Source organism: Clinocottus analis, unplaced genomic scaffold (genome assembly GCF_023055335.1).
Source record: "Clinocottus analis isolate CAN_PGR_092001 unplaced genomic scaffold, fCliAna1.0.p SCAF_11, whole genome shotgun sequence".
Classification (NCBI taxonomy): domain Eukaryota; kingdom Metazoa; phylum Chordata; class Actinopteri; order Perciformes; family Cottidae; genus Clinocottus; species Clinocottus analis.
This window is the reverse complement of record NW_027175832.1, coordinates 5,828,732-5,852,140: the sequence shown is the minus strand read 5'-3', so window position 1 is coordinate 5,852,140 and position 23,409 is coordinate 5,828,732. Positions and strand designations below refer to the sequence as shown.

Genomic DNA, 23,409 nt, shown 5'->3' with positions numbered 1-23,409 from the left:
TATTCTTCCTTTAATGTCGTAGACTTGCACTAATTTGACACATTTATCAAATGCCACATCTTTAGGATTTAGTTTCTAGCATAGCTACAATATATATCGCTACAATATATATATCGCTACAATATATATATATATATATATATATATATATATATATATATATATATATATATATATATATATATATATATATCTTGAGTAACATTCCAGCGAGTATAACGGTTTTAAATGCAGAACCAAGTTTATTAAATACAGAGTATAATATGGTCCACATTTCAGAAAGGCATTACAACTCAACATGAGACTTAAAAGCGTCCAAATCTTTGAACGCTGCATCGAAAGCTGACCAGAAAGTACCCAATCTAATTCCACCCAGTTCTGCAGATGCACAAGAAGAAGAAGAAGAAGAAGAAGAAGAAGAAGAAGAAGAAGAAGAAGAAGAAGAAGAAGAAGAAGAAGAAGAAGAAGAAGAAGAAGAAGAAGAAGAAGAAGACAAAACGCCACTGTATTCTCTCACTGGGATTACTATGATTTGAGTGTCAATGCGTTTTAAAATGGATAACAGAATGTGACGCGGTAATGCGCTGCATTAGCTGATTGAAAAGCTGGTGTTTGTCAGGAACGGCTGACTTATTATTTGTTGGCGGCTGAGAAACGCTCAAGAACAAGCCAGCGCTCTATTTGGGGAGATGAAGGTTTGACAAGCAGATTTTAATACTGCTGCCAAGAGGTGATTGCGTCTCTTTTCAGACAGAGTTGTACAAGTATAATCTGAAGTGACTAGTTCACATCCAATTTAGAGCTGAGCGTACAACAGAGCGTCACTGACAGGATGCATTACATCTGATCTTGCACAGGGCATTATGGCGGCACCCATTCTCCTTTCTTAGGACACTGAGAGGAGCTTCCTTTGTCCTGCTCGCACCAGTAAGAGCATGACTCGACATCACAGAGGGAGTGTTATCATGCTGCACTTCTTCTGCATTTTGTGTTTTAGCGTCTTCTGCAGATTGCGATCCCCACAGTAGAGTGAGCGTGAAAAAACAAACAAACATGTCTTTAGCCGGCCTGAACATCAGAGAAAAGCTTGTTTGAGTCAAACAACATTAGAGGATCCATGAAACATGTGAAGAGAGTGCTATCCGCTCTGTCGGGAGACGTACATGCTGTACCTGCTGCAGTGAAAGTGTCAAACAGATAAAGAAGAAGAGGATGAGACGAAGAGGGAAGAGGAGGGCAAAGCCACTGGTACGCCTCATTGATGTGAAGACAAAAGATATTTGCAGACCATTACTACTGCTGGAAATTCACATTAATGTTCTCTGTTTGTTTCTTATACCTTTGTATGCATTTTATAGCAAACACCACTCTTTGATGCTAGATGGGGCAATTGATAAACGTTATTCCTTTTATATATAAATGATCCTTTCTACTTTTATAACACAGTCTTGGTATTAGGGCAGCAACTAACATTTATTTTCATGATTTTAGTGGATAAAAGACCAAGTTGACTCCGTCAAAGATCCAGTTTTTATTGATTGCCAGGCCAAAACCTCAAAGACTTCATTTTCTGAAGAGCAGCTGGACTCAGGTCGAGTTCACATGCAACCCTATTATGTACGCCGTTGTGTCCATTCTATTGTTATTTATCTCGCTATTCTTGTCGTTTCAAATGTTTTTGACGCAATCACTTTACATTCTTTTGCATGTTTGAAGTACTTTTTGCTGCAGTGCCTAGATTTAATATAATGTATATGATTTCTTCTGCTCCTGAGGGCAACTGTGACTCAGAAGGTAAAGCAATCCGATTGATTGAGAGACAATCCGTTGATTGATTGAAAACCAGAAAAGCCCATTACCCATCTACCATCCTCTTATGCCTTTTAAAGACAATATAAGTCATTTAATGGACAAATATAATTATTTTAAAAGCATGCACACGCGAGAAACTGTCTCGGTGACAATGGTGCCGAGGGATATTCTTCAGACAGACCGACACACCGCGCAGCGCGTTATAAGGTTATTCTACCTCTTTAGAGTGTTATTTTCTGAGGCCACTATGTAATCTAATAAGGCTTATTAGGTGAGCCCGCGCACCTACATTACTAGTGTTGCCGGAGTGTGTCTGGGATATTTCAGCCGGTGGAGGTTATTCAATTGGGTGCAGCAAAGCAGAACACAAAATGCTTTTGTTGCCGCGGGCTAACCATCATGCCTACCTGCGTTAGCACCCAGTCGGTAGAAGAAAAAAAAAACACACACACTCACATGAGCTGGATGTGCTTTTGTTAGCTTCCAGCAACACAAAAAAGGGGACTGTATTCAAATATAAACTGACGGTGTGACAAAAAGTGTCATCTTGTGTGACAAGATTGTTGGTGATGTGAAGGCAACGATCAATAGTCCCTTTACTGCTGCGCACCCCTTTTAAGTAATTTATCTATTTCAGTGAGCAGAAAAAACAATCAGAATTAAAAATGTGGGATGAAAGGCAAACAATAAATACACGACGGGGCTAACGGCATGTGAAGCGTCCACATGGCCTCGAGCATAAAGAGAGGGCCGAAAATAACCGGTTTTCTCAGTTTGGTGTGGAGCGACTTTCCCGGCTTGAACAGAAGGGTTCACACTTGATGCAAAGACACAACCGGAGTCCAGCTGCAGGAACCCACAGATGTCTCGTGATCAGGACACATCAGGCTTTCAACGTCGCCCTCGCGGTACCCGTTTACATTCGTTCATTTGCTTTGTTACACTAATAATACCAGGAGACAGAAATAGTGAAATCCCTGCTGTGTTTCATGGACACGGAGCAGATCATTTAACCTTTTGTTCAAGTTGCCTGTTGTTTGTCTTCGCGATATACAATCTCTTCCAGTACCAGAAACTGGTGGACTTGACACAAGCGGCACATCCTAACCAATCACAGCACTTTGGCTACTACGTGTGCAGGCTTCAAAGCTAAGCCGTAACCCCCTAACGTACAGCTATAAGCTCCTCGTATCGACAGACATCAGTGCCCGGTTGAATGGGAGGGAGAAAACCTCCAGTGGTTAATCCTTCCAGGAGAGGGAAGGCTGTTGCAGCATATTAATGGAAATGGTCTTGGATTAGATGCTCGACAACCACATTCAGTTGTTCACACAATTTTGATTTAAGATTTCAGTATTAATTTAAAAAAGAAGAGGGGCAAGAAACTAGCAACATGGCCAATAGAGTGTTACTCATACTATGGTATTTTATCAGAGGTTCAGGAAAGTATTCAGATCTTGTACTTAGCTGCACTTTCTGGACTACTTTTTTTTTAACGTTTTTACTGTTTTTCTGTTTCCTTAAGGTCTTATTTTTTGGTCTTTCTTCTATATTTATCTTTTTTATATCTAGCTCTTGCATTGAAAAGAAGTACGAAGAGCAGAATCCGGCGTCAAATTCCATGTTTGTAAAAATATACATGGCCATTAAAGCTGATTCTGATCAAGTAAAATTAGCAACTTTGACTTCAGCAAAGCACGAATACACTTACCAAAATTTGAATAAAACAAAACGGAAATATATCGAGGCGTAATTCTCTCTCTGGAAATCCAGTGACCAACACAATTTCCTTCCTCGACTAATAGTTTTCTCCTAACATCCTTCGAGTGTCATTACATCATTAGGATACAAATGCGAGTGGACTTTAAGGAAAGCTGCACTGTGCCTTCAGCCGACAGTTTGCTTCTCTCTCTCCGCCTCATTTCTCTCTCCGACGGGGTCACGGGGACACTGACGAGTCGCTGATCCCCCCCGTCCGCCGTCGGGATCACGACCCCCTTGTTCTTCCGAATGGGCCGGTTTTGACCCGATGAGCAGCCTCCCGGAACGCCGGGTTATTTCTGTTTCAGGGTTTCCAGTGACTTCATTTAATAAGATAATTTCACAGCAATTACAAGCTTCCAACAGAAATGTAATGTCATTACACGCTTGCTCAGTGACAAATTCTCGTTTTGGATGGAGAGCAACGCGCTCGCTGCATATTTTTAGTGCCGTCGACGGCGGGAAGCGCGGCTTCGTGGGACCGAGAAACACAATGAATCCTCTCGCTATAAACGGCCCGTCGTGATCGGCATGAAATTACAGCGCCGTGGCGATGCTGCAAACATTGTGTTTCACTCTTCCTACAGGTTTCTTCTTCTATTTGACATCCAATACACAAAGCAATTATGGACACAGTCACGTACTGTAAACAAATGTCTGTGCACTGGCGCAGAGTCGTTTGACACCGGAGCCGGGGGGCTGCTCTTGATCACGTCGGGATGCGGATTGCATCAACAAAGTTCAGAGTTTTCCGTCACATTGCTTCGCGGCGTGTCGGAGTGTCTCAGGGTCAGGCGGCAATTTTCAGCTGCTTTGTGTGAAATAGCACACACTTCAAAAGCTGCAATGACGACATTCCTTTTTCCAAACATAAGGGCACAATGAAGTGGCGCTGGAGCAACGAGGGGAATTCGATCTCTGCTAAGTGAAACTGTTTTTGCGTATAAAGTGATTTTCGCCGAAATTTCTGTGCGATCTAAGTGAAGTTAGTGTATAAGAGCAGTGATCTCAGAAAATTAGGCTATTGTCGTTCTTTTCATCACTACAACACAGAAAAGTAGTGAGCTAAAAAAAAAAAAAATCACAGTTTTTTCTCTCTCTGGTTGCACCTGTGGCAGAAAGGGGTAACTACAAGTGTGTTTTAGGATCTCACGTTCAATATATCTGATCAGTATCCCCCTGTATCACGTCCATCAGTTGGGCAGGTCTTTGGATTTGCACTTGTTTGTACGGTGACGATTGCTCTTTCTTCATTTGTTCGGTCATCGTTTGCTCGCAATGCTAGCAGAGATAAGGAACAAAACTAAACCTCGCTTCACACACACACACACACACACACACGTCAACCCGTCGGCCTCGCAGGTTGTGCGTTGATCTGTGCATCACAAACGCCGAGCCATTTTTTTTTTTTGGTGTGATTGGCTGAACTGACCGTCAAACCTCTCACTCGCTCACCTAAAAAGATCCATGCAGACGCAGCATTCTCGGCCAATACTGGACTACTTTCAAAGACGCTTTGACACAAAAGTATGAGAAAAGATCCAGGTTAAAGTAATACTACAACGGTATGAACAGCAAAATGTTCCTCGTACACAGGAAGTGTAGAGGCAAAACTTGTATTATTATCAGGAGTGTAGCCTCAAGCAGTTTCACCGCCAATGAACAGGAGACTTTTGGAATACAAATATGTTTTGTTTGAGCGTTCAAATACGAGCGCGCTACTAATTCCCCAGAGATCTTGTCAGTTTTTAAACAGAAATTACTCCCTCGTCCCAACAAAATCCCTTCGGGTGCTTTCCCCTCGTACATCTTTCCATTCCATTGTCTATGGAGCTCGTCCAGGCTTTTCTCAGATCTGCGACAAGTGTCTTTAGTAATGAGCCGTTCACATTCACACAGATTGAGCCAAATCTCTCAAACCATCATCGTAACACAGAGAGGCTGTTGAACTGAATGGCGTTTGGAACTATTTTAGGATGAATGTGCTCTGACTGCCAGAGGTACTTGCACTGATATGAAGTGGACGGCTGGAGATTATGAAGCATGATTACACAGCCGTGACATTCACGCTAATAAAAACAGATTAAAATGAAATTCACCACATATTTGGAGGCCCACGAGAGCGGAGCATCTGCTATTAAGTTCAACTACGATTAGACCGACTCACCCCTGATGATGAATTGCGGATGAAACATCCATTTTTGGTTCCTACGTCAGACTGTTATTTCAACCCGAGGCGTTGGCGAGACCTTTCAGGATCATTTGTGTTGCACTGAATTTGGTGTAGTACGAAAAATAATTTCCTCCATCAGACCGTTTCATTTCACTGTTCAGTGTCAAGAGCTTTCCTGTAACATTCGCTTTACACTCTGCTCTCGTCAGGCAACCGCAGCTCAAAGCGAGCGTCTGCGTCAGAAGACACACTCTCAAAAACGCGTCACCTTACGGATTTTTACTGTGACACTCATGTCCTCTTATTTCCGACGCCTCGACAGGAGTTAATTTCGAGCCAGATGTGAGACACCGTAAAATATTGAACGTTAAAACAAGTAATGAAATTTCATGCCGGATGCTCATCAGAATGACTGGGGGTAATATAATCTGGAGTACGTGGAAGTAAATGAGCTATAGCTAAATGGCACCTGTGTTCTATATGTCCAAGGTCACCTGTGGAAGTTTTGACCATGACTCATACCCTCCAGTAAAACAAAGGGGGGGGGGCGGCGTGACAAACTAAGGATCGGAATACAAAGATGGGATGGATGTTGGTGTCAGGTTTGTCTCGAGTCTGGATGGTTAAAAGCTCTGGAACAGCTACACGATGCCCGTGTCTTCCTATGAACACAACAGTAGGCAAGTGCAGGGGAAATGTGACTGCATGAAGTTTGCACATTCAAAACGAGTGAATCTAATGTCATGCAGCATGTGTTGACGAGTGATGGGAAGAAATGTAAACTGGAAGAGACCCACGTGAAGGAGCTGGATCTTAACATGAGCCATATTCGTTTGTGTGATCATTAAGTGATGTTTAATTATAAACACATAAGGACCATCACGTCCAGCATGTGTGCGAAGATGACAAGACTCCAGCTGCAGATACAGATTTAAATGTGTGACAGGCTGAGGAAATATCCTTCACTTGATGGAAATACAAAACTGTAAAAAATACCCTTTTCCAAGTAAAGGGCTTGCACTGAAAATGTTACTTATGTATGTCATTATAATCAGGAAAAAGTATTAAAAGCGCTCAAAGAGCTTGTTAATATAATATATTATTCACATACTTTAATGTAAAAGCGGGATTTGACTTTTGTAGCTGGTTGACGTGAAGCTTATTTCTGTACATTTTTTACAGGACTGCAACTAATTCACATTTGAATTATACTTGAATCTGCAGATTATTTCCTCTGTCTACCATTCAAACGTTGTGACATTCCTCGCTTTCAGGCACAATGACACAATACAGGATGTGAAACATTACGAGGCGCTTTGAAGGTCGAAAAAGCGTTCAGTGTGACTGACTGGGCCAAAAACACGAGCGCCAAAATTAAACCAATGTTTGTGTCCACTGGCAAGTACAAAAGACATCTTGCAGAGACGTTTATAACCGTTAGAAAGACCACAGGAAGGAACGGTGACTCACGGGGACAAATGAAGCTGCCCACACGATGTGCCACAGTGTCGGAAGCCCGAAAACACACAGAGTTAAGTGCAGACACATGCTATGAAGGAGCAGCTGGCTGGCAAGCAGAGACCCAGGTCACGCAGGCCCAGGTGGCCGTGCTGTAAAGTGACACTGTGATTTAAGTCCTGTGTCGTCGTAAGGTCCGTTATCTCCCGCCGCTAACAGGGCCGCGCCGATACGGTCCGACAGCCAGCGACTCGCGGCTCAGGGAGGTAGCGCTGATAATGGATCGCTCCAGTCCGTGCCGCTTCCATCCGCAGTGCGCAACCACATGAATCATGTGTTTAAGCTGCTGTCAGATACGTTTACATCCAGCGCCGTGGTCCGATTTTTCATTGTCTTGGCTCAAAAGTCTTTTGCCTATTTCTGTCAGATTATTTTTGACTCTCCGGACGGCGCCGGAGCGCAGGACGAGAAGCGAGGGATAGTCCCGGGCGTCGACAACGGGGACGCGCCATAATGAGAAATAGAGGTGTATCTTGATGACTCGGCCGTCTCTTTGTTTTACAGAAATACAGACGCATTTTTCTCTGCAGCCGGCTGAAAAACATGTCAGCTGCAGAATCCCGTGTACGAGATGATGTGGAATCTATCTTGTATTCAATAGCTGGATGTTAAAGAGTCGAGAGCGTCGCTCACTGTACATACCTTGTAAGAAACTCTTGTTATTTACAACACACTCAATTTCAATTCCATATAACACACTAACTGAAGTGCAGCACATATAGACATATACATGCTTATTCATGCCAATGTCGCTCACTGTTTGTTCCTTGTAAAAAAGCATTCACAATTTGTGTCGTCACTTACACTGCCACTACAGAATAACACCTCACAAAGAGAAAACTATAACGCGCTTATTTGTTTGCTTCCTGGAGGTGTTACAAGAGCAGTTTCTGTCATTACCACTTTTTTTTTTTTTACAGGGGATGGAAGAAAAGACACATGCATCGTGCATGCTGACCCACCGTCTCACTGGGACTCGAACACAGCCATCTTGAATGTTATTAGTGTAAACCCGGTGCTTGTCCTGCTATGGCATGTCAAAATGTCTGCGGTTTGAAAGGTCTATTAAGTGTACAGAATTGAATTTTCCACAGCCATCACTGAGATTATATTTGATTTTATCACTTTGTGAACAAATGACAGACTCAAAATCTGCTTCTAATTAGCAGGCGGTTTGGGAATCGGCTCGTCGCCGCTTATCACTTCCTTCTTGGCACTTTGACGGTCTCGTTTGAACTCTTCTCCCGGCTCCCGATCGGAAATCAGCTGATCCGAGTCATGGCGTCAACTCGATAACACTCGTGGTAACCTCTCTCCACCTCCGAGTCTCCTTCCTCACCTCTGTCCAGAAACGACTGCGTTTTTTTTGACAGATTATTTTCGTGTGGTTTTTTTTTGTTTTGTTTTTTTGGAGGAGAGGCCGAGCGACGGCGACTCAGCCGGCGTTGCGTTACACCTGATCAGCAAGTCGACGCCGGCTGCTGCTGCTCGGGGCGATCTGGATAATTAGAGTTGTGTTCGATCACTGCTCCATCCCCGCCCGGCTGAGGATCAGACCGCACAGCACGCAGTGACAGTAAATCAGTGAACACTCGCACACAAATGACAGGCTGAAGGCAGATGAGCGGCTCCGGTGAAAGCGCTTGAAGAGTGCGTTGCGTTGTGGTGAATGGGTAAGCGGAGAGAAGAAATCGATTTAGATTTTTCGAGAGTGCCGTATTGCTGTGGACGAAAAGAAAAATAGGCGGCGTGGCGGTGAGCCACAAAAAGAGCTGGAGTTTATTTCTGGTGTAACGCCATAATGTATACGCTCAAGATAATTATATAAGTAACTCCCTTTTCTCCCTCTGAGAGAGAGAAAAAAAAAAAACCTTCTTTTTTTAGGGCAATTCAAAAGCTGTCAACACGGATACTAATTACCTCTAAATACTGGTGTTCCTGCAGCCACGTTTTCAGACACGAATGACGGACAGGCAGGGAAGCAGACATATGGAGAAACCTCTCAGCTACCGTCACACTGGATGCGGTTCATTGTTCACACCTTGAGTTTCTGTCACAGTTACCAATCAGTAATGATTGAAGCGCTGCATCACGCCCAAGAGCCTCATGTCCTGTAATGAGATTCTTCTCCCCGAGCGATCCTCCCTAATCCCACATCTCTATCTGTGCTTCGTGGGTCTCTGGAACAGCTGAGCCGGGCTGAACGCGGACGCTCTACATGAAATTCAGTGTTAACCCTGCCGTCCTGAATAGCAGCGAGACAATGGAGCTGGAAAGGACTGGTTGCTACGCCTATTACCAAACGTGTTAATCCTCTTAAGAAGTTAAGAGAGGTCTTGATGACACGGGGTAGACGCAGAAGTGCAAAGCTCTGTGGAAATTAGCAGAAGTTGGTCTTATAAATGAGGTTCATACTAAACAATAGCCGGCCTGGAGCCCGGCTCTCATAGTCATTAACCTGCTATTCTCTTTGGGGACTTGATAGTGAAAGGAGTTGCGAGGTGGGTCTTTCTCGAAAATAGCAGAATGCAATTTGAGCAAATGCTGTTGCCAAATGTCTCCGGCAAACAAATACTCTTTCCAACTTTCAAGGTTACTGATCTGTAACTTGAATAGTTCTACCTTTTTTTTTTTGAGAATTCAAAATGTGCCAAGACACTGGCAGAGAAGTTGTGGGACTGGCTGCAACCGGGGTGTTTAGAAAGACTGCCAGAATCACGCCACCTCATTAACTGGATCTTCCCCAGACTGGCATTTGGCTGATGTCGAGAACCCGGGCTGCACTTTCTTCCGAGGCTCCCCATAAGAGCTTCTCGTTAGAAAATGGCCTCCAGTGCCGCGAGTCCCTTCAGAGGGAGAGTTAAATAACTCAGTTTGATAAGGCCTCACGAAAGGGAGGATGTGAGACAAGGAAAGCACGTACGAGAACGTTGAGCACACCATCATCATCATCATCGCGACGGTCGATACTCCAGCAGTGAAGAGAACAGTCAATGTGAAAGCACTGAGTGGTCAATTTAGAGGGCCGCTGTGGAACGTCGCGGTGCCAAAAACAGGAACAAATGAAGAAATAAAGAGTTGACTCGCCTGTCTTTTCCCGTCTCCTTCTTGAAGACCATGTCGCAGTAGTTCATCCTGTCCTCCGTGGTGACGTAAATGCGCGCGTGAGGGTAATTCTCGGCCGCCTGTCGCAGCATGTTGTACACGATGCCCTTCCCGTCCTTCCTCATGTTTCGCAGCGGCCCCCACACGACGTAGACGGTGTCGTTGCCCTGCCCGAAGAAGTAGTGCGACTTCTGCAGCAGCAGCGGCACGCTGGTGTGCGAGACGACCCTCAGCGTGGTCCGCTGGCCCACGTCGCGCTCGAAGCCCCGCGTGGGCGCGTTGTTCATCCGCCAGATGCAGGGGGAGCGGTCGATCTGCGGGCCGGCGGCCTGGCCCAGCATCTGTCCAGAGCTGGACACGATGCTGCAGAGCTCGCAGTGCAGCTGCAGAGGCTGGAGGAGAGAAAGCACAGCCGGTTACGACGAGTCATCGCTTTCAGACTCGACCCAAGTCCGAGTCGCAGCTCAAGCATGTCAGAGTGAGTCTCAAGTCCTTTAAAAACAGGGCCAAGTCAAGTTGAATGCAATCAGGAGGAGTCACGTCGTATTAAAGAAAGTCTTTTAGGTCAGAATGCTGACTAGTATAATGCATAAGCTCACTTAAATAAATATGCCAGATTTTTTTCATTTGTTTTAACTAGAGGCTACAGCTATGGCTGAAGCGACTGACAGACTATACCTTCTGTCAGTAACTAAGGCACCAATGAGCAGCGATGTGCTCCAGCTCACAAGAAAACTAGATAATAAGAACAGAGAGGAAATATATCACAGTGTGAAATACTGCAGTGCTTTATCATCTTCTCTCATAGCTGGAGAGCGCGGCGTTTAGCCTGCTTATATACAGATAACAACATCTCCTATCACTGAGAGGCTAAAAATGAAAGAACGGCTGGTGAGGGAACAGCGGCTGTCTGGAAATTACTATCGTAAAACAGCATAAAGACAAAAAAACCCATGAAAAAACAGAAATCTTTTCTACGGCCGAGGTAATCAATGCGACTGATCATCAACTCTTTCAACACATTATGTCATATATTAATTTCAGTCCACTTTGTAAAAGATAGTAATCCCATTTAGACATCAAATGGTGAAATGAACTGGAGGAAATTTCAAAGTACATCTGGCTCTTGTCTTTTAATTTAACAGGTTATTTTCTTAATACTGACTGATAACCCCTGAGTGTAGTTTTCTTCTTAAATACACTGCACCTCATGTCATGCTCATCTCATTATGGTATAGTTTGTGATATACTATTATATGTATGCAATAATAATATCAAAGTGATGTTTTGGCAAGGGCCTTGTGTGATCAGCGCATAAAATATTATGCATTTGGTAATTATTTATGGGGAAAAAAAATCATCGGGGCTTTACGGCTCTATATAATTTTCTTTTATGTCTTAAGATTAATGCCAGTGTGGCCAGAACTAACATTGATTAAGTTAATTGAATGCGGGACCTGAGAGGTTATACGGAGTCTTACTGCGGCGATGCAGAACGGAGACGCAAGGGGGTTGCGTCATTTATCTTGCTGTATGTTTTTCATATATCTTATTATACTTTACTGGAGCGAGGGGATTTGTAATGAATCTTCAATAATAGCTCCTCGCTACGCTTTTCCAGCAGAGAGGGAAAGCTCTCTGTGAATCCAAAATGGGAGATTTGCCTAATTGAAGCTAATATGCTTGGTTTGTTTTGATGAGATTAGACTTACTTAAGTGAATGAACGCGAGAGAAAGTTTAAAAAAAAGGAAAGGCATCGTGTCATGACTAAACCCCACGATCATTTGCTTAATGGAGAATAACTGTAATGTCACCGGTTTGAATATAAATTGTATTTGTGCTGCGTTCTGGCCGGCGAACATCAAACTCTCTCTTGCGTGTTCTGCGTTTAATCAACAAGCAAGAGGCTTTTCGACGTGCAAACACAAACTCACAAGAAAAGCCGGGGAATTCGTTTGTGACTGCTCGGCTTATCGGCGCTCACACGACTCATTGAAATGCATGCAGAAGATCAGCAGCCGAGGACTCCGAATACCCCAACAGAGCCACCTGCGATTGCTTTCCCTGTATCCCTCTCATGTATGGATTCAGTCATGGGTTAAGAAATTATCTCCGGGCCGGGGCTGGTAGCTCTCCATTTACCGGCTGGTCGAGACACACATCACCGCAGCCTTGAGCTGTCAGCAGCTCGTCCATCATCACCCGCTGCCCTCAGCTCAGCTCATAACTCCATCACGCCTCTCAGCACACACAGATTGGCTGAACTCTGTGGGGGAACACTGGCTGGCTAACTGCATACGGAAGACACGGGGCGTGCGACGGGAAACCTCCCGCCGAACAGCCCCTGAGCAAGGCATTTAATGCGCAGCTGCTGCAGTGGAGCAAGTCGGAGAGGGCGGAGGTGGTATGCAGTTTATGAAATTTAATGACGAGAAGCAAGGGAGAGAGTTCCTTTATTAATGCTGTTCAATAAAGAAATATGTAAATTCATCAAACCCTTCACTAATATTTAATTACTTGTGGAAAGGAGGAGTATGGAAGCCCCTTTCTACCACCGCGATTAAAACATTAAAAAATAAGTCACACTTATGCGATACGATCTCATAATTTAGAAAAGAAAAGAACTTCATTGGGTTTCAGAAAAATATGTACTTAGTTAGGTTCAGGAACAGATCGTTAGTGATGAGTGACATAACCTCCAACAAACTCTTTTCATTTTTATAAAAACATCTGGGCCTGTAAGTAGATAACTGAAATGGTCTCACAAATACTTGCTATCTCCAGGTCGGGACAGGTCGGCAGTCTATCGCAGGGCAGTGAGGGCACGCATACAGACAGACAACCATTCACGCTGCGGGCAATGTGGAGTTCAAATAACCTAATCTGCATGTCTTTGGATTGTGGGAGGAAGCCGCAGGGAACCCACGCTGCCACGGGGAGAACACCCGACATCGAACAGGTCTTCAAATCCACGTTTCACTTGGGAGTTCAAACATTTTTTCGCGGATCTGTCAGTTAGAATGTCAAGTCTTATTTCTTTTAAAAGACAGAGAGACAGAGAGAGAGAGAGAGAGAGGCCATATTTATTGGAAATATGCCACACAATCCCTGCTCTCTCATTGGCTGTAGAGCTCTCTCAGAGGTTCAGATATTTAGCACGCTGGATAGATATCTGGAATTTTTCTTCGATGCACACAACAATTGATTAGCTTTTTCCATCAACAAAATATTCGGCAGATTAATGGATTAAGAAAAGCAGCCTGAGACTCAGTAGTCTCAGACATTAATCTGTCTTTAATCGAGCTTTATCATAAAACCAAAACAGGCATCTGAGGAGTTTACAGTTACAAAAATAGAAACGTAATTAGCCTCCCATGAACATTAATCACATTTACATACACCGACGAAGTTTATCTAACGACTAAAAACCCTAATGGAACCATTTTTTTTAAATATATATGATTGAAATCTACTGCTCCCGACAAATCTCTGAACATTACATCCTGTAAATCAATAAAATCTTATGGCCTCTCAGGTGTGAGTTATGTTTCAGTTTCATGTTTATGACGGTGCCGTTTCAGTGTTTCACACAGTAACCGCAAACACAACGCGCTTTTATAATCCAAGTAATTTCGGCACTCTTTGATAAGTACAAAATCTACTCAAAGCTTGAGATTTTAATGTGGCAATGTGTCAAAAATTAAGTGGGTTATTTAAAAGTGGGCTTAATGCCTGGAACTCGGTCGTCATTAAATTATAGCAATGGGGTGTGAACCTAACCTTGACGTTCATTAAAATGCTCTAAACACGATTAATAAATAAGCAATCATTATTATATTAATGTGCCAAGTCCCAGTGTAAGACGCCTTCATGGCACTTAAAAATTAATTGATGAGCTAAAATTGGTCGAAAGTGATTAATTCTCAATGCTGCTCTTGGGAGACAAAACATTATACTTAAGTACAGTATTTAAGTAATTAGTTACATTCCACTACTGCTCTTAAGTGGAATTTCTTCGGTTTCATTGTACATTTTTCTTTACTATTTTTATCTTACTTTGCCGATTCAGATTAAGTGTTATTACATGTTAAGATAAGATGACGTAAGACTTCAAGTTACCGAGAAGTATATTAAATTATTAAAAATTGGCCCCAGCTTTACCAGCTAAAACATTAAAGCGATATACACATTAATACATCAATAATCCAACCAATAAAAAAAAAGAAATATTCTGAAATGGGTCATTCTGCCACACCCGGTTACATTTGGTACTCTAACTGTATTTTAAAGCTGATAGTTTTGTACTTTTAATTAAAAAGTAGGATTTTCCTGAAGAAAACATGCACAAACAATCCCTCTCATGACCCACTAGATGTCTGTATCAGAGACCTGCCCTTCGAGTGAATTATCTCCTGTTCTTTTCTACTCTTCTGTGTTCGGCACGTCTCTGGAAGTCAACCTCTATAAAAACATGGCGACCAGGTGCCAGATCAAAAGCACTCATCCAGGGAGTGCAATCATCAGCTGCCACCTGCCAAATACAGGGTGAATGTTGGCTGAGGAGGCTACAAATGCTACGGTCACCTGCCACCGTTTTTCCTTAAATTATGATATATTATTTCCAAAAAGCAATTACTAAATCAAAAATAGTCATGGATTAAGATATGAACGGGAATGTATCTGAAGCTGTTGAGCACCCTGACCCCTCTATTATACACTACTATACTTTTTATATGTATAAAAAATCTAACAATTTCTTGCATCACTGCTAAATGCCATTAAATAGAAGATGACTTTAATTAAGTAAGGTACACATTTTGCTCATTTTTTAGGTCAGTCGGTGAATCACTTTGATACAGAGGGAAATATCGTCCCGCGCAATCCTTAGTTCAAAATTTGAATTTGTTCAATACTTTGGTTTATGAGCACGTTGCAGTGGTGCCGTGTCGCCTCACAGCAAAAGGTTCGGGTCCTTCTGTTTGCATGTTCTCCCCAGGATGGGTTTTCTCTGGGTTCTCTAGCTTCCTCACACAATCCAAAAGGCATTGTTTAATTGTCTTTAACTTGTCAGTAGGTCGGGGCGCTCTGGATCCACACCTGGTAGAGCAGATAACCCAGCTACCACAGCCCTTTGATAGATGTTGTCCATTTTCTCTTCTCCACTGGAAAAAAAAAAACCCTTAAAATAAAATCGTAGGTGTGAGTGTGAATGTTTTTCTGTCTTCATTTTCCATATTTCAGCCCTGTGATTGTGCGACCTGTCTAAATTCAACCCTGCCTCTCGCCCAATGTCGACTCCAGACTTCTCATAAAAATGACTCACAAAGAAATCCAAAAACAGAAGCACTTTCTGTACTCGCGTTGTCCATTGTGTACATTTCAAAAGGGCTTGAATTAAAAAAATTAAAAAAAACAATTCAGGACTAAATTAAAAAAAAAAAAAAAAAAAAAAAAAAAAAAAAGAGTTTCACTCTCCATCTGTGAAAGACCAGAGGCATGAATGTAAAGTGCCACAAGACAAATGTTTTCTATTTCTCCTGAAAGCAGAGCAGGAAGGATTTATCACACCTGGAGGCAGACTCAATCAAATGAGAAAAATAAGGCAGACCATTCCCATCCGAGCAGGTTATGAATTATGCATGCTTGCAAGAGGTTTATAACACCTGAAATGACACCTCACTGTGGATCGCGTACGATTGCCTTACTGTCTGGGAGAAATATGACTGCTTCTTAAGGTGTTGCCGTGTGCTTAACAGAGGCTGACAGCTCACACAGCAGGCTTTCACTCCGGACGTAATCGCGCAGGACACCTGGCACAAGAATATCACCTTGACCAGGCCTCCACTACGCTGTCCATCCTTTGTCAGAAATTTCGGGAGCGTGCAGAACACTTTCAACTCTAACATTCAGACCAATCACTCCCCCCCCCTTCTCATACGCCGTAAAGAACTCACTGGTGGGGTATTTGAGCTGAGAAGAGGCCTAATTCTGTAGAAGCTGCCAGTCTTTCCTGTGATTTGCATTAGTCTCCGTGGGGAGAGGGAAGTGATTTAAGTAGGCTTGTCTGGAGGCAGAAGGAGGTGCAGACATAGAGATTGGTGTAAGGCGTGATTGCCTCTGGGCCCATGTTCAGTGGATGAAACTCTCCGGAGGCAGAGGGTGACGCTCTGCATTAATCTGCAAATATCAGTCTGCTGAATATTAGGCATCCACTTCCCATTAAGGATCAACGGATCCATCGCAACTCCAAATCTAGATTCATTGCAGCCCGAACCGAAAGCACAATCTGCATTCAGACGGAAACATGCATGCATCTCTGCAAGCAATTATATAACTTTCTTGTGCGACGACTCAATATCCACCAGTACAATTTCAGTTTTTTTGCCGGCTGCCTTCCCAAACAACAAAAACACAGCTTGTTATTCTGGTTGTTTTTTTTTTTACATTTTTATGCGGTGGGAATTAAAAGGCTTTGATAATTCAATTTCCATAAATTGTGCGGGGAATATACAGCACAGAGCTGTTTGAAGGCGGAAGAATAGGATCACGGACATGGGTGTTTGGAATTACAAAGAAATAATGCACACAGGAGACATCAAACGCACATTTACAGATCTATCACAGAGAATCTGATGGAATGAATTAAGAAAATCCTCAAGGAGAAGCTGTGCTGTTTCTATAAGTGCATTTTTAATCTGCTATTATCGAGGTAAAACTCTGTGATGGCAAGTTAATGTTGACAGAGGGTTATAGAATATAATATGCACCATAAAAGAAAGAACCTGTGTGTGTGACCTTATGACACTGACACTGTAATAGGACAAATGTAAAAGGATTCCTGTAAAATATTAGAGATTAATGCTGTAGTGATGTTATGAACTTCCTTTATTGATTGCTCAATGAAATGATGTGCAAACTACAACAAAGCCATAGTACACGTTTATCAGTCTACTTCATATTTTATGTTGCCTTGACTGCTGAAATATTACCAATTTGACCTTTTTCATTATTTATTGTTCATCTTTAATTGCTTTAATGCAACTTTTAGCTGCAATGTTTTGTATCGTGTACAGAGAACCTTCAAAAGGGAACATTTTTTTTTACATTTTTTATACGTGGGGTTGTATGAAATACTCGCAGAACACAGATGGTGCGGGTCTCGATCGGTTAGTTTGTTTGTGTTATTGTGTAACTTTTGTGTTTAAAAGAGATAGCAGAAACCGGGAACTCCCGTGTTCCTCAATGTAAAAAGACTATTTTTGTCTTTTGACAGCATACATTTTCCATTTGGAAAGAGCTCTCTGACGGCAAGCTAATGCAGTGTGAATATTCCAATTACAGTGTACACTGAAACGGATATGGATTTTCTTTCAGGTGGGCCTTTCTTTTAGGTGGCTAAAATACATTTTTGCTGCTCACCCTGTCCACAGCATTACATTGCTTTGCTCCCGTACTTGTACTCCTGTCTGATTCCTCCCCAGCTGCCTCGTTTACATCAGTTTTTTTGCAATGGGTAACCCACACCCATGAAATCTATGCTTAAAATGACAAAACAGGGAAGGGGCAGTATATGTACACCGCTATGGGGCAATCGCCGTGGCAGAGCCTCAAGAATAATAACAAGAAAATATGGTAATAAATATCAGGGGTGGGAATCACCAGAGGTCTCACGGTACAATATCGTCACGATACTCAAGTCCCGATACGATATTATCGCGATACATCGAGTATTGCGATATAATGTGATTTATTACATTTTTTTTCAACCGTAAATTGTCCCCAAAAGGACAACTTTGTCAACAAAATTGTCACCAAAATGTTTAGAATAGATTTAATAAAAGATTGATACTTGGCTTCCGTGTATCGATACAATATCGCCACACAAAATATCGCGATACTATGCTGTATCGATTTTTTCCCCCCCACCTCCAATAAATATATATCCAAAACACTTCATACCAACAGATTGTGTCAGTGTTGCTTTCCCCTCATCCACCATGAATGAGTTAATACCACGGTGGATCTATTTAGATGCACTACGGACCTGAAAAGCTTCTTTCAGACTCAAGTCTCACTTTCTGCCTCCAGTATCAAATGTCACTCTGACTGACTTCACCAAAAAAAGTGGACTTTGACATTGAGATTTTGTTCTCTACACCTAATCAGACTGTTTGACCAAATCCCCAAAACAGGCATTGGACTGTCTCGCCAAGAATGAGTCAATTATCATAAAACCAGCTGAAAAAAGAAGGAGCCGTGGTGGTAATGGATAAGGACAAATATGTTGAAGAGCCCTTATGGCATTTAGATAACTCTGAAATATGATCTAAGCCTGTCGTCAAATCCATTAGGCATCACACAGGAGACCTTGAGAGGAATAGTATCCACAGCTAAGGAGGCAGGGTGGACTACTTAGCAACAGCAAGACTTCCTGTGTCGTGAACATCTCACTTTGTATATGTTCTCCACAGGAATATATTATATCATCAACAATCACATGATATCATCTAATGGATCTCTTACAGAGCCTGCCTCTCATTTTGTAGACTTGCATAATAAACCTTTGGTACAACGACTGCTTTCGTACATCCAGGACACTCCACCTGTTGTCATGACTACATGCCTGTCCTGTTCAGAGGTTCACCGCTGAGATGATGCACACAAAAACTATATGAAAAATACAATCGTACTGGATGATGCACACACAGTAATAGTAGATATTACTGAAAACTACTGATGGTCTGCAATTATTGAATGCTTTGTGACGTTCTCTTGGACTTCTAAAACCGACGATGAGGAGCAGCTGCGGTCTCCTCGAGGAGGCGTGCTCCCGGGTGGAGAATGTGAGACAGAGCTGATGAAATATTGAGCAGAATTTGTTGTGGAAACTGAATCAATGTATTCTCTTCATTTTGGTCCGTGTGGAGGAAAAGAGGAAGTTAGCACTCTTATCGTCTCGGTTTGGGTCCTGCTTCCGACACCTCACGTGACATGATGTCAGTAAAAAGCAAGTCGAAGTGAGAAGATCACCGTGGGATACGACTTGCAACCTCACATTTTAATCAGAAATTCAGTAAAAACTACACACATAGAACTGTGTGGGAACACTTGGGGTTTCACACGTTGCCCGAGATAGCAGCGCTAGACATGCAAAACGCTGCATGTCATTGACGGGTAACGTTACGGGTATCTTTAATACGACCCACTGTAATACAACTGTAGTGCACCCAAATAATGCATCCATGGTCGATGCATTCAAACGGCTCAGATCGAGACGACCACGGATGTATAAAGAGAACAGAGCAGATGCAGAGAAGCTAGAGAGGGACGTGTGTGTCTACGTCCAGTTTAAGATGATTTAAAGATGATTTTGGGTTTGCTGTAAAAAAATGTAAAAATAGTGAACAATTCCAGACCATGACTGATATATTTGACTTCAGGACATCTCTGACAGCGTACATGCAGAACATCTAACATTTGACTGAATCTAATTAGAAGTTTTCCAAAGTAAAAGTCCCTTAAAGTGGATTATTCAAATTTGACTCAAGTCTTGTGTTAAAAAAGTTGAATCGGTGGTCGGTCTCGCATGAAAAAAAATAAATCCGTGTTCGTCCAGTGTTAAAAAAGTCAAAGTGTTTTTCTGCCCAACTGAAGATTAGTTTGAAAAGGACCCTTCACTCGGGACAGGTTAGTGCCCTGAGTGTCCGTATCCTGCTAAAACTTCATGGACCATTTACAAATAGCACTTTCAAATGTGGCTTTGGCAACCATTTACAACCACGGCTCATTTTGATTACCCTTTGCCTGAAAACGTTTCTTAAGTATATAACAGCAATATATAGACAGTCTTTCTAGCAGAGGAGTGCCTTGGCACCGACGATGGAGAAGTATCTCGTACAACCCCACTTTAATAATCCAAACTTTCCCTTTAAGTTAAAGACACACTTTCAAAGATTTTCACTTAAAAATATGTCTTTTGAGTCACAAGATATCATCAAAACAGGTCACAGAAGGCTGGTTGAGCCTATGGGCCACTGATGAAAATATTGCAATATTTATAAATTTGGGTGAAATGATCAGCAGGAAATGTACCACGATGCTGAACAAAGTGATGAGACGAAATAACAACTCTCAAGTGTACTCAGATGAAAAGAAATATGGCATTTTAATGAAGGAACATGCCGTTTCTGAGTGTGCCTGTCGGTCAGTCTTTGTGTGTTTTGTCTATGTGTGTCCCTCACCTCTTGTTTGGGGATGCTCACATAGCCCAGATGAGGCTTGAAGGCCTTGTACGGCTGCTTGGAAAACATCCAGTGGCTGCTAAACGTCTGACCGAACACCGGCGGCAGGAGAAAGTAGGGCTTCTCCGAGTAGTTCACCACGACCACGAAGAGCGACACCACCACAATCAGACTGGTGGCGATCAGCGACTTCCTCTGTGGAGAGAGAGAGAGAGCGAGAGAGAGCGAGCACTTAGAGCAAGTCGGGGAAATAGACGAAAACTAAAATGAACGTTTTCAACTTGTCAGTAGTTTAATAGCTTGAACTGAAGAGTAAATAAAAAAGGTGAGGCTTCCCAGTTGCATCATGAATCAGGGAGCAGTCACAAAAAACAAGAAACATACTTTGAAAAGGCAAATATTTCCTATTTGCAATACAACAAACATATTGTATAAAAGAACTAAATATGCAATATAACAACCATGCAAGAGAAAGAAGACGATTGAAGATGATTACGTTGGATATAATATAGAATAGTAAGAATAAAAAATACACATGATATGTGCTCATTGACCGAAAAGCAGAGCTGAAAAATGATTGTATAGTTGTCATACATTTTTTCACCACTATTGGATGGATAGTCATGACATATTGGACCGACATGTTCTCCAGAGGATAAATCCCACTGACTGAGATGCTCCTCTGACGTTTCATCTCGCTCCACCAGCAGGTTGACATTCGAGATGGAGAGTGAAATATCGTGGCGACAAAAGGATCGATCGCCATGTATATTTGTCACAGATATTCAAGGTCCCAAGAAGATAAATTCAGCTGATTTTGGTGATCACTTGTTCAGTGAAATAACTCAACATCCTTTGATGGATTGGCTCAAAAAATAGAGACATTCATGGTTCCCAGATGATGCATCCTGATGACTTTTACCTGCAAAACTATCAACATCCCCATCAGCTTCACTTGCATTTGAGCATGCAAACAGAGTAAAAATAACAAACATTGTACTAGCTGCTAAACATTAGCAGCACGTTAGCATCAACACAGGGAGCCAGTTACCATGCTGTTGTTATTTACGTCTAGATACCGCTGTGTAAGTGCAGTCTCCCAAATAGATAGTCTTCATGTATCACATTCAGAGCACAACTATTGTAATGTACTTTTCTGTTTCAGCATCTCTAACAAGAAAGCGACAGCTCGGGCGTCTTTGTTTTCAACATTTCAGAACACATGAGGATGGTCTGATCATAAGAGGTATTTTGGCCTGGCCAAAAGAGCTGACAGGGATGAATAATGGATGAGAGATGGAGGAGGGGCAAAGGTCTCATAGAGGAGAAACTATTGGCGTGGCGGAGCTGAAGAGATCAATGCGCAGAAGAAAGAAAGAATCAGACAGAGATGAAAAAAAAACAAAAAAAAAACGGTGGTGTGCTACAATATCTCAGAGCCTGAGGTGATAATAGATTTCGTCAGAGTCAGAGATGTGTTTTATTTATTTTTTTCCCCAGGAAACTTCAATAACCTGCTTCTAATCTAACAGACAACACCAGTGGGAACTCCAGATTTTTAGGAAGTGGTGTTTCGCTGATTCTTTGAAGTAATCTGATGGAGAGAAGATTGGATGTGGCGTGCCGTATTGGTGAAGCCCCCACAGCCAAAGTGCCTGCACCACCACACGCTCTGATCTACAACATCAAACATCCCAAGGGATGCGCCGCAGGCTTCGCTTTTCAGAGACGAGATCAAACATTTGGGAGTGGGGGGGGGATGAAAAAGACGTTGACCATTTGCTGCCCTGGCATTCTCCCGATTGCGTGTACGTTACATCACGCAATCATTTCGTGGCATTACCGCCCATCTTTGATCACAAACAGAGGGCTTTTAACTTTGATGTTGTATGAAACAGCACAAAGAGGACAAATAAGAAGTGCTTGATATAATAAAAGGTATTTTAGAAAATAGATCACTTTCCTGAAAAGGACACTGTCTGTTCTGTCATTCCAAAAGAAGAAAATAAATGCCAGGTCGTTTCTAAAAAAAAAAAATGGGCCGTGAAAGCTCGTCATCAGGAATCCATTATGGAGCATGAAACCAACCCCTTATGAAGCAAGAGGGCTCCTCAAGGGAAGGGGGGGGGGAGGGGATGAAAAAGTAAAAAACCCTTTGCTCAGTCTGCAGCACTGCAACATCCATCTGTTCTCATGAGGACCGAACATTTCCTTGTCTCTTTCAACCTCAATCTGGCCACAAATCACAGGGGAAATGATGTGTCAAACTCTTGGGGGCGATGGGAAAAGGCTCGACGTGGGCGTAGCGGGCTGCCAGACCTCCGCTGGCTCCGGTGCGAGGCTCACTACCGCTCTCCTGGTTCGCTCATCCATCAGGGCGATCACGAGTCGGCCCCGTTGAGTCGTTTGACAGAGAAGCTGACAGGCTTGACATTGAGGAAGGCGAACAGCAGGGGAGACGGGGGGGGGAGTTGGGGAGCGCGAGCCAAAATGGGGGACCTCTTAACACGAGCGGCGAGGCAGTACAGCGACGACGAAGCTTCAACATTAGAGCTTTCGGTTAACGTTAAAACATTTTTGCTTGGGGAATATGACTCCGTATGCGGCTGCAACGGCCTTGTTCGCGACCATCAAATCAGACAATGATAGCCATGAACTGCAGAACCTCTTTTGGTTGTTGCCCGGCGATGTTTCATTTAACACTCCCCCCACCGAAAGCTTTGAGGGGGTTATTTTTTTTAAAAGGCGCTAAAACCCACTCTGAAGAGTTATTGATCTCCGTTTTCAGACAGAGTGAG

General features: G+C 42.8%; 1 protein-coding gene across 1 annotated transcript in view; it reads right to left on the bottom strand.

The window, feature by feature from the left end:
• st6galnac3 (ST6 (alpha-N-acetyl-neuraminyl-2,3-beta-galactosyl-1,3)-N-acetylgalactosaminide alpha-2,6-sialyltransferase 3) overlaps positions 1 to 23,409 on the bottom strand; it is a 65,201-nt gene that overhangs the window by 23,756 nt on the left and 18,036 nt on the right. Inside the window, exons 2-3 of the mRNA XM_068570240.1 lie at positions 20,612 to 20,806; positions 10,352 to 10,761 (exon numbers count right to left, since the gene is read on the bottom strand). Coding sequence (XP_068426341.1) covers positions 10,352 to 10,761; positions 20,612 to 20,806 — 605 coding nt within the window. The remainder of the gene's footprint in view (positions 1 to 10,351; positions 10,762 to 20,611; positions 20,807 to 23,409) is intronic.